General features: G+C 37.4%; 2 protein-coding genes across 9 annotated transcripts in view; both read left to right on the top strand.

Annotated features, from left to right (window-relative positions):
- LOC122056711 overlaps positions 1-3,980 on the top strand; it is a 28,069-nt gene extending 24,089 nt beyond the window's left edge. For all 7 annotated transcript variants that reach the window (XM_042618790.1, XM_042618789.1, XM_042618792.1 and 4 more), the window contains 2 exons: positions 2,544-2,623; positions 3,000-3,980. In XM_042618790.1, the coding sequence (XP_042474724.1) occupies positions 2,544-2,623; positions 3,000-3,435 (516 nt within the window). In that variant the 3' untranslated portion in view covers positions 3,436-3,980. The remainder of the gene's footprint in view (positions 1-2,543; positions 2,624-2,999) is intronic.
- Positions 3,981-4,887: 907 nt separating this feature from the next.
- On the top strand, positions 4,888-12,864 carry LOC122056710 (maltose excess protein 1-like, chloroplastic). 2 transcript variants are annotated; one of them, XR_006133361.1, is made up of 12 exons: positions 4,888-5,245; positions 5,312-5,464; positions 5,549-5,839; positions 5,936-6,025; positions 9,347-9,448; positions 9,532-9,650; positions 9,758-9,820; positions 9,895-9,956; positions 10,043-10,237; positions 12,032-12,469; positions 12,546-12,638; positions 12,819-12,864. XR_006133361.1 is itself a non-coding variant. In XM_042618788.1 (9 exons), exons 1-9 carry the CDS (start codon positions 5,000-5,002, stop codon positions 10,123-10,125), a joined length of 1,209 nt encoding a protein of 402 aa, XP_042474722.1. In that variant the 5' UTR covers positions 4,888-4,999; the 3' UTR covers positions 10,126-10,387. The 2 variants fall into 2 exon arrangements, 1 of the variants encoding a protein (XP_042474722.1); XM_042618788.1 differs by lacking the exons at positions 12,032-12,469; positions 12,546-12,638; positions 12,819-12,864 and having other exon boundaries at positions 10,043-10,387.
- Positions 12,865-14,749: the final 1,885 nt, after the last annotated feature.

The following is a 14,749-nucleotide window of genomic DNA, read 5'->3' as shown; positions in this document are numbered from 1 at the left end:
AATTAATATACAACTTATTTTTAAATTATACATCATAAATATATTTATCTAATAATTACTATATATAAATAAAAAAATACTGAAACCGTATCGGCACGGCACGATACGATACCAAAATCGTATCGTTCCGGTCTGGGACCGAAACCTCGGCACGGGTCGAGATTTTATACCATGGTCATGTCCTTCAAAAGATGGTAAAATTCAAAATTTTATCCCACTGATTCAACAGAAGTTATCTTTGATTTCCTGAGAAGACAATAGTTTCTTGAAAAGAAAGTTATATTTATTATCTTATATATATGTATATATATCTATATATATGTATGTGTGTGTGCCCTTTTATGGGCACCTAGTGTTAAATTTATTTATTTTAGGATTTATGCTTTAGGCTTTATAGGGTTTAGTGTTTAGGCTAAAGGAAGTGATTTTTTTTCAAAAAATTAAAACTAGGCTCCCGTGGGGTGTCCATGGCTAAAGCAGGATAACGAAACTAACTCTCTCTCTCATATCTATCAAAAGCCAAAAAAAAAAAATAAATCATGAAAGTAATATAATTTTTTACTTGCACTCATGCAACCCATATATATAATAATAATAATATAAATATTTTTTATCATATCTATCTAGAAAGTTGTTAGGGTTTGTTTGTTTCAAATAACATTTGTTAGCTCTACTGAAATTCTATGACAAAAACTATTAATTTAGATTCATAAATCTTACCTTATGATAAAATTTGTAAAAACTTGCCTATGGATAGCAAAGCTTCTAAAATTTAAATAGATTCTCTATCCATTTCTATGAAGGTTGCATCTGCTTTAGTTTTCTTTTTTTTTTTTAAAAAAAAAAAATGTTCTCCACTTCTACTCGATTCAGATTAGTTACATTTTTGTTTCCATTTCTTTGCTTGCATAGATTAAATTCTTTATCATATAATACAATGCATTACGGTGATAGTTTCTATGCATAAATTATATATGCCGTTTTGAAAGTTTTTTGTTACATTTATTTTATGTGCTATGGGAAGGGGAACCTTGGCGCAACGGTAAAGTTGTTGCCATGTGACCAAAAGGTCACGGGTTTGAATCCTGGAAGCAACCTCTTGCAAAAAGCAGGGTAAGGCTGCGTACAATGAATCCTTCCCCGGGACCCCGCATGGCGGAGCTTCGTGCATCGGGCTGCCCATATTTTATGTGCTATGCAAGTTTAGGTCTTGGTTACACCACTGTGCAAGGTGACGTAGTTGTTTCTGAATGTCTTTGCTAACAATCCTTTATTTTGGTAATGCAAAGCTGTTCATCAAGCTCTTGCATAAGCTACCCAGCAACGATCGAAACATTTTGACTAGTTGCTGTGCTCAACCAAGGTACCAATGCCATACAAGTACGATAATCAACGGGTAACATGACCAAAGATTAACCTTTATTTGGAAAATTTCTTTGCTATACCATACAAGAAGTTTAAACAAATGGCTCATAAGTTAGCTAATTTAGCAAAATTTTTAATAATTTTTTAATGAATGGATCAATTTAAATAAACTTAACATTTTTCAACTTGATCAACATCTGATCCAATCATTGGGGCAACAAATCTCAAATTGGACAAAGAGTCAGAGTCCTGATGATCAACCCCTAACTAAACTCTAATTCATCCGTATTAATCCCAATTGCTCTTTAATTCCCATAATTCACATCTCTAATCCCTCAACTTATGGACTACAGATTAATTTGCCATGTCTATCAAATAAATATTAAAATTTATATTTGGCATGTCCCATATGCATCATGCATGTCTTAAAAGGTGCTAAATTTTGACTTTTTTTTATGAGACCATGTGTTCCCACATTGAAATAAACCACATGTCAGACTCGGATGTGTGACCCATGCCCAATACTCATATTCGAGTCCAACTAACAAAGGTTTTTTTAGTGAATAAAAATAAAATCAGCTTGTGTAGGAGATCAAAATGTTCAATTTTTTGACAAAGGCCTGACATTACGAGCAGGAAGGAAAATGATGTCATAAGCAATAATTCAGGATATAGCATTTTGTTGAACACGTCATAGCATTTTGTTGAACACGTCATAGTTACTAGGCAATCCAGTTACTTCTTATCTAAAGATCTGTTGGTAAGTTATTGAGATCTGACAAATACTGATCTTTTTAAATTATACAATATATAGAGAATATTGAAAATCAGATAAAAACATAGCTCTGTATTTTTTATCATCCTTTTCGCCAAAATATATGATTGGTTAATTTAATCTTTGTACATGTTTGAACTGATTGGAGGCACCATGCAAATTGCATTAACATTTAGAATCCTGCTTCTTGTTAGCTTCTGCTCAAGTTAGACAATTTGTGATCCTTTTCTCCCATGTAACTTGCATCGATATCAATTTGGCTTGCTAACTCAGGTTGCATCTCAAGTCATATTTGTCCCAATTACTTGGGTTGCTTCCGACTTCTGACTTGTGAAAAGAGTAAATACTATAGCGACAGCTTAATAAGTTTCATTTCTTTGAACTTTTTTTTTTCTTTATATAGAAAGAGATTCAAAGGGAACTGGAGCAGGTCGAGTCTGGTGTTCGTCCTTCCCGTAGAGAATTTTCATCTAATCCGAACAGGTAGTCTTTTGGTCCCTATACTTGTTTGCATGTTCAATTTTAGATTACTTTCTGCTGTCGTTACAAGATGAAATGCAAATCATATATGCAACCATTTAATGTATTCATATAATTATAGATAAGCGAAATGCAAATTCAGCTCAGATATATGATTATAGAACACAAAGAACTTTAAAATATAATGTGATATATTGTGAGCAATTGATTTTCTTTGACTAGAATATAAAATCAGCCATCACCGACATGTATACAGTGACTGATGATCAGGCTTATGCTTTTTATGAATCGCATAAACATATTCATTAAATGTTGTTTCTCTGTTGTTATTATGCATTTTCTTGGCTTTTGCCAATTTCTCATGCATGGTGGTTTGCAGTCGGTCTAGGGAAAGATATCGTGACAGAGACGATGGCAGATCTAGACAAGAAGCAAACATAAAATCCAGCAACAGAGGCCATGATGGTGGAACTTCCCAGACAACATTAGCAGTCTCTGCTGGAGCACCTTCAGGACCAACTGTAGTTCTCACCGGATCTCGAATATATACAGGTCAACCTCTGACAATTTTGCAGTCGAGGGATCGTTCATCAGAACGTGCTCCAAGTTACGAAGACAGCATTGAGGGGAACAGGGATTCAGGTGATACAAGCAGCATTGGTGACTCTGAGCTAGGCTTGGCCTTTGATGGATCACCTGGTGGCTTTGGCTCAGCTCCCAGACACGGATCACGAGGGAGCAAGTCAAGGTCGATTGTCGAACGGAGAGAACGGGATGGAAGGCGAGAAGGAAAGTGGGAAAGAAAACACTCTTGAATCCTCAACTTAGGAATTTCAATCAGGCCTTGCACAGTCAATACCCGAGGGAAGGATAAATGGCCAAGTTGCAGATTCCACATGCCCTGTGAAATCAGCACCTCACGACGATCCCTAATCTTGTGGCGGCATCATAACAGCTATTTTTTCGATCCTTCTCTTGTTTCAATGGCAAATATATGCTCATGTTCCTTCTGGAAATTCATGTAATTCCAAAACTTTTGGCATTCTGTCTTCTAGGATTTGCTTTTACCAAATTATCTGAAGCACTAACCAAATATTAGAATCAGAAAAAGGAAGGAAAGATGAACTGTCATTAGTAAAATTAACATTGTTCGCTGAGTCATCTCACAGGAATACACAGCTCTAAACAAGGCAAACTGACAAGTTTATGAGCTTTTTCTTGGTTTGATTGTCGATTTAAGATCATTATGTTCTTATTGCTTAAGTACAATGTTAGACCATTTGGATAGCTAATTCTAGATTTTGCTCGCATAAACGCTTTGTTATTATAAAGTTTTAGGAAGATAATATTTTAGTATGTCTGTGTAGAAAAAAAAATACTATCTAATGTTAACATTCCCTCTTCTTTGGATGCTTTAGATTTGAGTATAGTTTATACATATTTAAAAATTAACCTCGAAAATATTTATTTTATTTGAGATTTAAATTTTAGTTGTCCCATTGCTTTTTTGAGTGTTTACCAAATGCACCGCCAATGATGATATTTTTCCTTTTTAATGTATAATAAGAATTTTGAAAGGGAGCTTTACGTAATGATTAAATTATTGTCGGTGTGTTTTCCTGATCTTGGATTTAAGTGATGAAAATAGACTTTTGCAATACAGATTTTACAATAAAGAGTTTTTTTTTTTTTTTTTGGGATTTTGCATTGATTAAATAGTCTTTTCTAATATCTGATTCGTTTTCGGGATCTCGTATTTATGGATAGAGCTGTCAATTTAAATTATGCAGGTACGGGTCGGTCTAAGGCGAATTTGGATTAATCTGTGAATTGAGAAAAAAATATTTTTTAAAAAAATTTAAAATTAAAGTGGAAATTTTAATAGGTTGGTGAGTTTGATCCGTCTAGTCTAATCTGTAATTGAAATTGAAATTTTTTAAATTTTTATATATTTTGGCTTGCTTAAGCCACCATAGATTGGATTGTGTATTTTTTAATTCGCTACGATGACGGATCGATCAGCTCTATTTACGTGAGTTTGGGCAGCCCTTTAATATATTAAAAATCTTTTCCTGCCATGCGTCTCCTCGTATGCCGTCCATTTCCCTCCCATACTCCTCCTTCAAGTAAACATCTCCCTGCCGTCGCCACGCGTTGCCACGCGTCGCTGCCTCCGCCGTCCATTTACCTTAGTCCGCTTCCGTTCACGTGGGGCCTCTTCTTTCTCCCCTCCCCAGTTGCTCTTTCGCCGGTGCCGTGAATCCACCTATATAAACACCACCCATCACTTCCAAGCTCGGATCAAGTGTTCTCCCATGTTGCCCTCTCGATAGATCTCGTCGCCTCCTTTCCCTTCTCGCTTCCCTCGCTCGCCCTCTCATGGCAATGGCAATAACTACCCCGCCGGCGCTCCGCCTTCGCCAGTCGCCTAGCCATGGACCCTTCCGCCTCTTCCCTCCTCGCCCTTCGCGTTCACTCGTGGCGAGGGCCCATGGCTCCATCCCCATGCCACTGTGTCGACGTCTGATAACCCTAAACCAATACCTTCCGGCATCCGCAATCCCCCGCCTGCGATCGTCGCCGCTCTCCGCCACCTCGGCTGACGACGTCCATCCGGTCGATAAGGTAATGAATGGGTTATTACACGCCTTGCTGGAATTTCAAAAGAAGATTCGATTGTTTGTTGTGCAGGGATCCAACTACCAGGAATGGGAATCCTTGACGTCCAGGTTCGCGGGAGCTGCGAACATCCCCTTCCTCCTCCTACAACTTCCCCAGATCATCCTAAACGCCCGCAATCTTCTCTCGGGCAACAACGCAGCCCTTTTTGCCGTGCCTTGGCTCGTAGGTGCTCGGTCTCTTTGGGGAAAACTGATTTGCTTAGACTGAACTAGCGTAAAGATTGGAATTTGGAATTGAATGTTGTAGGGTATGCTTACTGGATTGCTGGGCAACCTGTCGCTAGTGTCCTATTTCGTGGAGAAGAAGGAGACAGAAGCTGTCATCGTCCAGTCGCTGGGTGTCGTCTCGACGTATGTAGTGATAGCACAGCTAACCATGGCCCAGGCGATGCCGCTGCCGCAATTCGCGGCGACGACGGTTGTTGTGGCTTTAGGGCTGGTTGTGAACTTTTTGAATTACTTCGGTTGGGTTGATGGTGCTATCTGGAATCTCTGGGAGGATTTCATTACCATTGGTGGACTAGCTGTACTCCCTCAGGTGGGACTCTCCATTTTTTCCCCTGTTCTGGTGCTCAGTCAGTTGGTGATTGGACGTCTTCATTCCTATGCATCTAATCATTGGATGCTATCACAGGTTATGTGGTCTACGTTTGTCCCATTTGTCCCCAGCAGCATCCTTCCTGGAGTCATTTCCTTCACTCTGGCAGCTGCAACTGTCATTTTGGTGAGCTATGTTCCTTAACTAATGACATTTTTTTTTTAACATGTTAGTGCTCGGGAGGTAGCCTCCCATCAGAGTTTGAGTTTTCATGATCTTATGATTAACCGATGGGAAGCTGAATTTGCCAAAATACATTGCTGGTAGAAAAGCTACCACTTTAATAATTGAATTTGGAAGAGAAATAATGTCTTTTAATTAACTTGAGTTGGAATGCGAAAAACATCAAGTGGATTTTTTTTCCTCAACGAAAGGGAAATGTGGTTATGGGGGTTGAAACAAAAATGTCAAGTGAAAATATGTGCTAAAAGATCTCAACTTGGGAGAAGTAGACAAGAGGATGTTATTAGGATGAAGTAGGTTTAGGTAGACTATTTTGTTCAAAATTTCAATGGTGGGATACAAACAATGTAGCTGATGCCAAATAGATAGGACTCAGGGTTCACTCCTGCATTTTGTTCAATTGTTTCCAAAATCCCTTCTTGTTTAAATCAGTCCATTTTTCCTATCCAAGGTTCAAACCACATTGATCTGAGTTATTAGATACTCTAAGATGGCCTAGAATAGATGAAACAAATTATTCTCCAAGTGGTTGAACCAACACACTAAATTTTGATTTCAACATTGATTTTAACATAATGATCGAAGTTAAACCTCAACTACTATACCACAAGACCCACAAAATCAAGTCAGTTTTTTTTCTTTCTTTAAGTATAGCTTTGCAATTGGACCATCCATATTTCTAGGCTTCTGGTCCCTGAGGATTCTCAAAACAATATGCACGTCCAATTTAGAGTAGGATTTTTCGCTACATGATTTAGTTTCTTAATGATATCAGAATCATCACAATAGGAATCAGGTTTGCTTTTTAGTTGAAAATTTCAGATGGGAGGTCTTTGGTATCAATTTTGGGTCAGTGAAACATGCAATTAACTTTGTTGATTCTCATTGTGTAATTTCCACTCAAATGCTCAAGTTGTTGATGCCCCTTTCGACAGATGCCTTGGTATAGTGTCATCCATGAAGGGAGTCTCAAAGTGGTTGAGATGTGCATACCCCATCAACTTTCCTTCAATGATCAAAGTAGGGCTCAGTTTTCAAAGAATCATAAATGTGAAAAGCAAGAAAAAAAAGACAAGGATCTGTAGGGAGCCCTTTTTTAGCTTTTCTCCATTGGAATTTTATCTTTCCATATCCCTTTCTATTAAGGTTATTACTGGCATAAATAATTCTTCTTATGAACCGAAGTCCCATAGAGCTCCCTTTATCATATGAAGGGTATCCTACATAATTACCAAGTGTTTGACAGATATCAAGTTATAATGTCATGACTTGCCCAGATGAGAGAACCTACCTATTAACTAGTGAGGCACTACCATGGTCCAAAATGCTTAAACCTAGTTAATAGTGTTCCGCTTATCTAAGTTTATAAATCCTCTTTGTTAATCCATAATTATCCATGGGAAACTAATCTAGTATGTAATCTCTCCCACTTAAGGCTTAATGTTCTCATCAAGGACAAAGTCCAACTCATAGCCTATAATCAACATGTGAGGAGTAATGACAGGCTCTGCTATTCCATAGATAACCTTTTCTATTAGGTTCTCTCTGGTAGTGGTTATCACAACTCGCCCAAATAACAGAACCCATTCACTAGTCTGACTATTCATTAGCTCAAAATACTTAATCTAATTAATAATAGATTCATTTAAGCTTATAAAAACTCTCTTTACTAGTCCATAATTCTCTATGCAGGCTAAAACTAGGATGTCATGAATAATGAGTATACAAATTCATGTGGAACATGAATAGACTATGTGTAACACTCATTCAACTCATTTTGTGGTGTAAGTTCCAAATATATGCAGTACTTAGTAATTTCATGCGGCAATGTTAATCATGTTCACTGTTATCATTGTTATTGTAGCACTGCATGAAAACATGTGTGGCACTCCTATTTTGATGTGTATTTTGATTCTGTTCTGCATGATTTATGCCCGTGTTGCATATGAAATTATTTTGATTTTCACATATTCTATCTAGATCCCTATCAGTAGACTTGGTAAATCTTTGAGGCATAGTTCATATGATTTCATGGTACTATAGCACTTCTATCCTTGTGTTGTCGGTAGGGCATTGATAATGTGGCAAACATGGTGCTTTCATCCTCATGAATGGTGATGTGTAATTGTGTACATGAATGCATTTTCTTTTATTGTACCACCGTTATAGCTATTATTCTGGTGGTATGTCATGCCTGGATCGACAACCATTTGGTGGCCAATAGATTTAACTCTTGCCTTTTTCTGAAAGAAGTTCCTTTCTGGAAATCACAACTGAAAATATGTTGGGTAGTCTTGAAATTTGCCTTTTCCCCAAGTAGAACTTGATCTTCTACACAATGGCCAAACTTGTCCAGTTCTTGTTCCGGTTCATCTTACCTAGGGACTTGGATGTAAATCAGTAATGGGTAACCGATACCACTGGTAACCCCAGATACCCGCATGATGCACCAAATACTACTTGTTTAAAAGGGATTTGATGTCACATATAGATCAACCAAACCTGGATCCAACAAATGGTGCATTGACCCACTTATGAGGGTGGAACAGAAGTGGGGATGTAAAAGACTCGACCAGGTGGATGGGTAATAACTTTGTTCATCATAGTAGGAGTACTAACTCTTTCTGCTAAAAATGTATTCATCAGCAGAATGCCCATAGATTCATAGAAATATATATCTTGAGATGGTCAATATGTCAGCAGAAAAAGATGAAGCCATTTTGTGCTGTTAGCAAATGCATTATATTCCCATGACTGATACCCTCTGATCAAACAAGAAACAATTTAACTAAGACACACCTACCAATATTCAAAAGTGAGTGAGAAAAAAATATGCCAGTCAATTCATATTATTATGTTGTTTTTTCACTTTGACAATGTTAATCTGATGCTATGGTTCAGTAAAATATAGGAAGCAATTATCAAATTACTAAAATATGTCTAAAATCTCGGAAGCTTGTTAAAGTATAATGTGCCCATTGCTTTTACCTGATATTACTATCATTCTAATTTTTCTCCAGCATTAGCATATGGATCATAATGCTTTCATTCTTCCAATTTATTATACTGATGAACCCTAGATGTACCTTGTCCTGTACTGATTCTTCCATTCCTTTTTTTTTTTAATGATAGGGCTTTATTCTTTAGTTGGACTTGAAATCATAACCCTGTGAAAGTGTATTTCTCCATTTTCCATACATTTTACACAACTTTTCCTTCTTTTAGAGCATACCTTTTCCCCTCGTATTATTCCTACATGTATAGGCACGGACTGGCAAACTTTCCGAGAAGGCAACAAAGTTAGTAGGTTCATTGTCTGGGTGGACTGCTACCCTCCTTTTCATGTGGATGCCGGTTGCACAGATGGTAATACTAATTTACCTTAGTTGTTTATATGTTCTCCTGTTATTTTGGCCATTGTGGTTGTAGATGATTGTTCTGATTTACAGTGGACAAATTATCTCAATCCTGATAACATCAGAGGCTTATCCTCTTTCACAATGTTGCTCTCGATGATGGGAAACGGTCTGATGATTCCGCGAGCTTTGTTTATACGAGACCTTATGTGGTAGGTTTAGCTTTGAATTCCGTCGCCCATTGAAGTATTTTGCTTGTTTTCATGATTTCATGTGATAAGTTCATCTCCCAGTGCTATTATTGTCTGAATTATTATAGGTTCACTGGTTCAACTTGGGCATCATTTCTTCAGGGTTGGGGAAACCTATTCTGCATGTATAGGTAAGCTATGCGATGACAATTTTAAACCATATCTTCGTGCGATCGTTAACTTTAAACCTTCGGGGTTGTTCTAGTCTTAACACCATCAGCAGGGAGTTTTTCTTTGGAACAACCATTGGACTGCTTCTTTGGACAGGTATCAATCAATCTTGGCTACTTTATGTTATCGTAGATATCGCCCGGCTAATTGGAAGTCTGATTTGTTTGCTTGCCGTGTGTTAGGGATGGCCCTCTGGAGAGATTCAGTGGCCTATGGATATAACAACCCTTTAAGATCCATCAAAGAGCTTGCTTTTGGATCATGATTAAAATGAAGATAGTACTTTCTTTTAGTAATCCAAGTGTTCGAGCTTCCTACTAATCTGAAAGTCCTACGAAGCCGACCTCCAGTAAAATCTACTCTACTACTTCAAGATGGTAATTCTAGAAAACCCTATCTCAGATTATGCTTCTCAAATATTACCATTTATATATTTTATGCTCCTTGTTTTATTTTTTTTTTCTTAATACATGTTATTTCTTCTATTTTGCCATAAATGCCAAATAAAGAATTTAGCAATTTGTTTAGTGAGTTAATTATTGTATGATTTTTAATGCATGTATTGTGTATGTTTAAAAGTAATGAATTTATTATGTAGTTTATAAAAATGATTAAAAAAATAATTAATGCGAAAGGTGTGGGTCTGTGGGATATGTAATGTATGATTTGAATATTGATATATTATTAAATAATATATCAATATGGAAGAGTGATAGATCAATTAATTTTATAGCATTACGCAGGTCTTGACATATGGATATATATTATTAATTAATTAATTATTTAATAATTGATATAAATTCATCTGAATAGTAGATATGTTAAAAAAAATTTATTAATAAATCAATTAATCTCACAGTATTTAACAGAAATTCCTATCTCAAACATGGTCTAAATGATCAAAAAAAAAAAAGTGGATTCCAATCAATTAAGTTTTAATTGATTTTTTATCCATTTAAAATATGGTAAAGTAATATTTTTTTTCATCGTGCCATAAAACTTCCTTCCCTTCCGTCATCGTCATTGAACTATTACTAGTTAGCTTTGAGCTACCTCGTCATTTGTAGGTAGCTTCTGGGTAACTCATGATCATAAATTGGCTTGTGAATAGGGGAAATGAATAATCAATCGAACTAATCTAATTAGGAAATTTGGTTAGGTTAATTTGAAAATTTATTTATTTTTAAAATTTCAGTTATTCTGATTTTAAAATTTTAAACTTGATTCAATCGATTAAATCAAATTGATATCAATTGATTGTTATATTGTGAGCAATCAACTGCTATATTTGAACGGGATAGCGAATGCATAATTTGATTCATCGACTAGTAAATCGAATTGATTCAATAAATTTAAAAATAGATTGAATTAATTAATTTTATATCTGTCTGATTTATTTAATTTTAATAGTAAAGTTTCATCGGCTCTATTTATCCAAAAAAATTTAATAAGTTTGATTTTGATTCTTCATAACCTAATCGTGAGCTCTTGACCTTGTCACAATGGCAGCGAGAGTTTTTTTTCTTTTTTTTTTTTCTTTTTCCTCTATAGGTAAACAGAATATTAAAAAAGAAATGATACGCTATGTGGAATGGAAATGTGAAAATTAAGATGAACGACATAGACATCCATGTAAGCATATCTGACTAGTCGATCTATTTCTTCTCTTTCCTCTTTTTTTCCCCTTTGGGTTTCTTCTTTTCTTCCCCTTCGGTCTTCTTTCTTTCTCCCTATCACCTCCCATCCAAAACATAAAATTAAAGTATAATCAACTCAACCAAATCTTTTTTCTACTCTTTGTCTTTCTTGTAAAATACCGGAAAATAGGCGAATATTAATAAGGGATTTTTCCGGAATTTTTGATAATTTTTCTGGAATTTTTCGGAGCTTGTATGGATGAGTTTTCGGGGATAAAATGAGGTTCCGGAAAAAAAAAAAGTCTATTTAGGTTACCCCATTTAAATGAGGAAAAGTTGAATTTCTAAATTCCTTTTCTTTATTTATTTTTGCCTTTTCTTTATTTTCTTTACTTCCTCTCCTCCTCGCCGAAAGCCCCTGCACGCCCGAGCCATTCCCGACGCCGAGCCCTAACCGGCGCTCACGACGGTTTTCTCCATTTCCTCTTCTCGGTTTCCTCCTCTCCTCTTACATCTTCTCTTTTTCTGCCCTAGCGCCTCACCGACGTCGCTCCTCCTCAGCCTAGCGCCGGCAGCCGGCTGCCTTTCCTCTGCCGATCCCTTGCCGCTGCCCTCTTTGGACCGAAGCAGCGTCGGCCACTGAGACTTCCTCTCTTCTCCTCTGGTCCGACGAGCCACCGCCGGACACCTTTGCTCTCGGCCCCATCGCGGTGATCAGTAGCCACTCGACGTTGACGCGCAGAGATTACACCGTGCCCTAGTCCTCCATCTCGCTGGCAACCGAGTACCACTGCCGGTGTTCTCCCGTGCCTGAGCTTCATCTCCTCTTCAGAGTAAGGTTGTTCGGATGAGGTAACAACAAGTGATTTCAGCAGTGATTCGGCAGTGTAAATTTGAGGTTTCCAGCAGCAATCAACCCTTGTTGGCAGTAACAAACTTTCAGTGGATCAGTGATACTTGCTGTGAATTTAGGTAAGGTGTAGGTGGTATAATTTTTACTGAGTTTGGGTTTAATTTGATTAATGAAGGTGTTGGAATTGTGATTTAGGTTTATCGGTTTGGGAGATTGGCAATTTAATCTTGCTCCGACTGTTGATTTACAGTAGCAACGTTTCCAACCAGATTTGGACAAGTTGTAGAGGTAAGTTTGTATATGTACTAGATTTCATTCTAGTTGTGGACTTGTTAGGGTGCCCTAATTCTATTTAATCGTGATATGTGGCTTGAGTGGATTTGGGTTTTGCCTAATTTAGCCTTAAGGATTTTATTTAGCTATACATTTGAGTTAGCTAAATACATTATGTTTATATTGGTGACACAGGACCTTGACGCGAGACGGGTATCTCGGCGTCGGAATTTGACCGGATACGATCCTTTCTATTTTCGGAGGCGGGTACTTTTGACTTATGTCATTTGATATACATAGTAGTGAATTTAACAAGCTGCATTAATGATGTCCTTTATTTCTTTCGGTTAGTCACTACCCATTATCTGATACATGATTGATTGATTGCTTGATTGCTTGATTTGCATCCCATGTATACTTTATTTGTTTATACATGCTTATAGGGGGTAGTGATATACCATGCTTCACCATGTTCAGGACCTAGTTTTTTTTATACCTTCTGTGTACCTTTGATTCGATATGATCCGTTGACCTAGGGTGCACTTTTCTATATATATGGATTAGGTCAGGATGTTTTTATGGTTATTGCCATGCACCATTTGCATGATTGCATGCTGTGCGATAGTCCGCTCCATTATTGTTGAGCGCATTGCCAGTTACATGGATCTGCACACACCACCACTCATGGGTTAGTGGTCGATTCAGGCAGAGTGTGTTGCAGCAGGGACTCTGTTAGGCACCGTTGGTCCACTCATGGGTAGTGAGACACAACGTGTTATCCGGCAGGGATTCCTCCCCGTCACTGTGTACCGGGAGTTGAGAGCATTGCGCTCCCCCATTTATGATTTGGGGTAGGAGGATAGGTGTACTCCGACAGCATCCCGTCCACTCGGTCACTCATCAGGAGTAGTGACGACAGAGTGCACGGTTGTCACCTCCCCACTCGGCTTCACTATTGTGTGAGATGATCGATTGGTGTCAGGGGTGACCAGGACGCATCATTGGCATCATATGCATGATGCATTTATTGCTTGTGCTTGTGTTTGCTGCATTTATATGCTGCATATTGTTTGGATACCTATGTTTGACATGCATACAGGATTTCCTTTTCCTCGGACCTTATACTCAGGACCTGGTTGGTACAAGATTCTCCTGTTTACTTCAGATGCATTTTTATCTTTATTATCAGGAGACTGTACGCATGATTAGTGCTAGGTGTTGTTTCCCTACTTTGTATATCAATTGTACCTGCTGAGTGTTGGACTCACCCCGCCTCCATTGTTGATATTTTCAGGTTGAGGCTGTCCGGAGCAGTTCCAGTCACTGGCCCCCTCCATCTGCACGTAGAGCCAGTTCTCTACTAGTTCGTTATTTGTTTTATTTTGGCCTTTTGCTATATCAGACTTTATTTTAGTATTGTCTTTGGATTTTTCCTATGGATATTGTATGGAGTGATACCTTTTGATGGATTTTTGATATGATGTTGGATTTCATTCTACTACGTGCCTGCCTGGACGGCAGAAGAGGTGAGTTCGTTGGATTTGAGCTTTACGAGTGTAGTGGAGTAGGGTGGATTTCGAGTCAGAGTCCTATTGTTATTGATTACTATTATTAACTGCGTGGTTGTGACAGCTAGAGGCTGAATTTCTTTATAAACTGAGTGGTGTTTATTTTTATTTTTGTTATCATTCCAGCCACTTGTGGCTGATGTATATGTGATATGTCGAAAGTTTCATATTGTCCGCCGTGTTAGAGTGTATACTAAAAGCCTAGCTTTTGGTATAAACATTTATCTAGAAATAAGAATCACATTGGTCAAATATCTACATTTATGATAAATGTAGTTGTTCAATTAATTTATATTGTAGATAACATGGTGTGTGGTGTCACACACAGAGGATCATGTTATCAGTACCTTATAAATTATAAACAGTAGCTCACGACCATAATGGAAAGGAACAAACTATTGGAAGGTCGTAGTGTAATTAGGTATTAGTTTATCTTAACTATATAATTACACTAGTACACTTAGAGTGTATTGAGTAGGACCATTAGAGGTCGTTTCTTTTATACTGACTTTATAAAGAAACAAAGACCTCAGTTATTATGGAAGTGTGTGCTCTTAA

This window comes from Zingiber officinale, chromosome 3B (genome assembly GCF_018446385.1).
Source record: "Zingiber officinale cultivar Zhangliang chromosome 3B, Zo_v1.1, whole genome shotgun sequence".
Taxonomy (NCBI): domain Eukaryota; kingdom Viridiplantae; phylum Streptophyta; class Magnoliopsida; order Zingiberales; family Zingiberaceae; genus Zingiber; species Zingiber officinale.
Note: the sequence above shows the minus strand (reverse complement) of the source record. Positions and strands in the feature narration are given on the sequence as shown.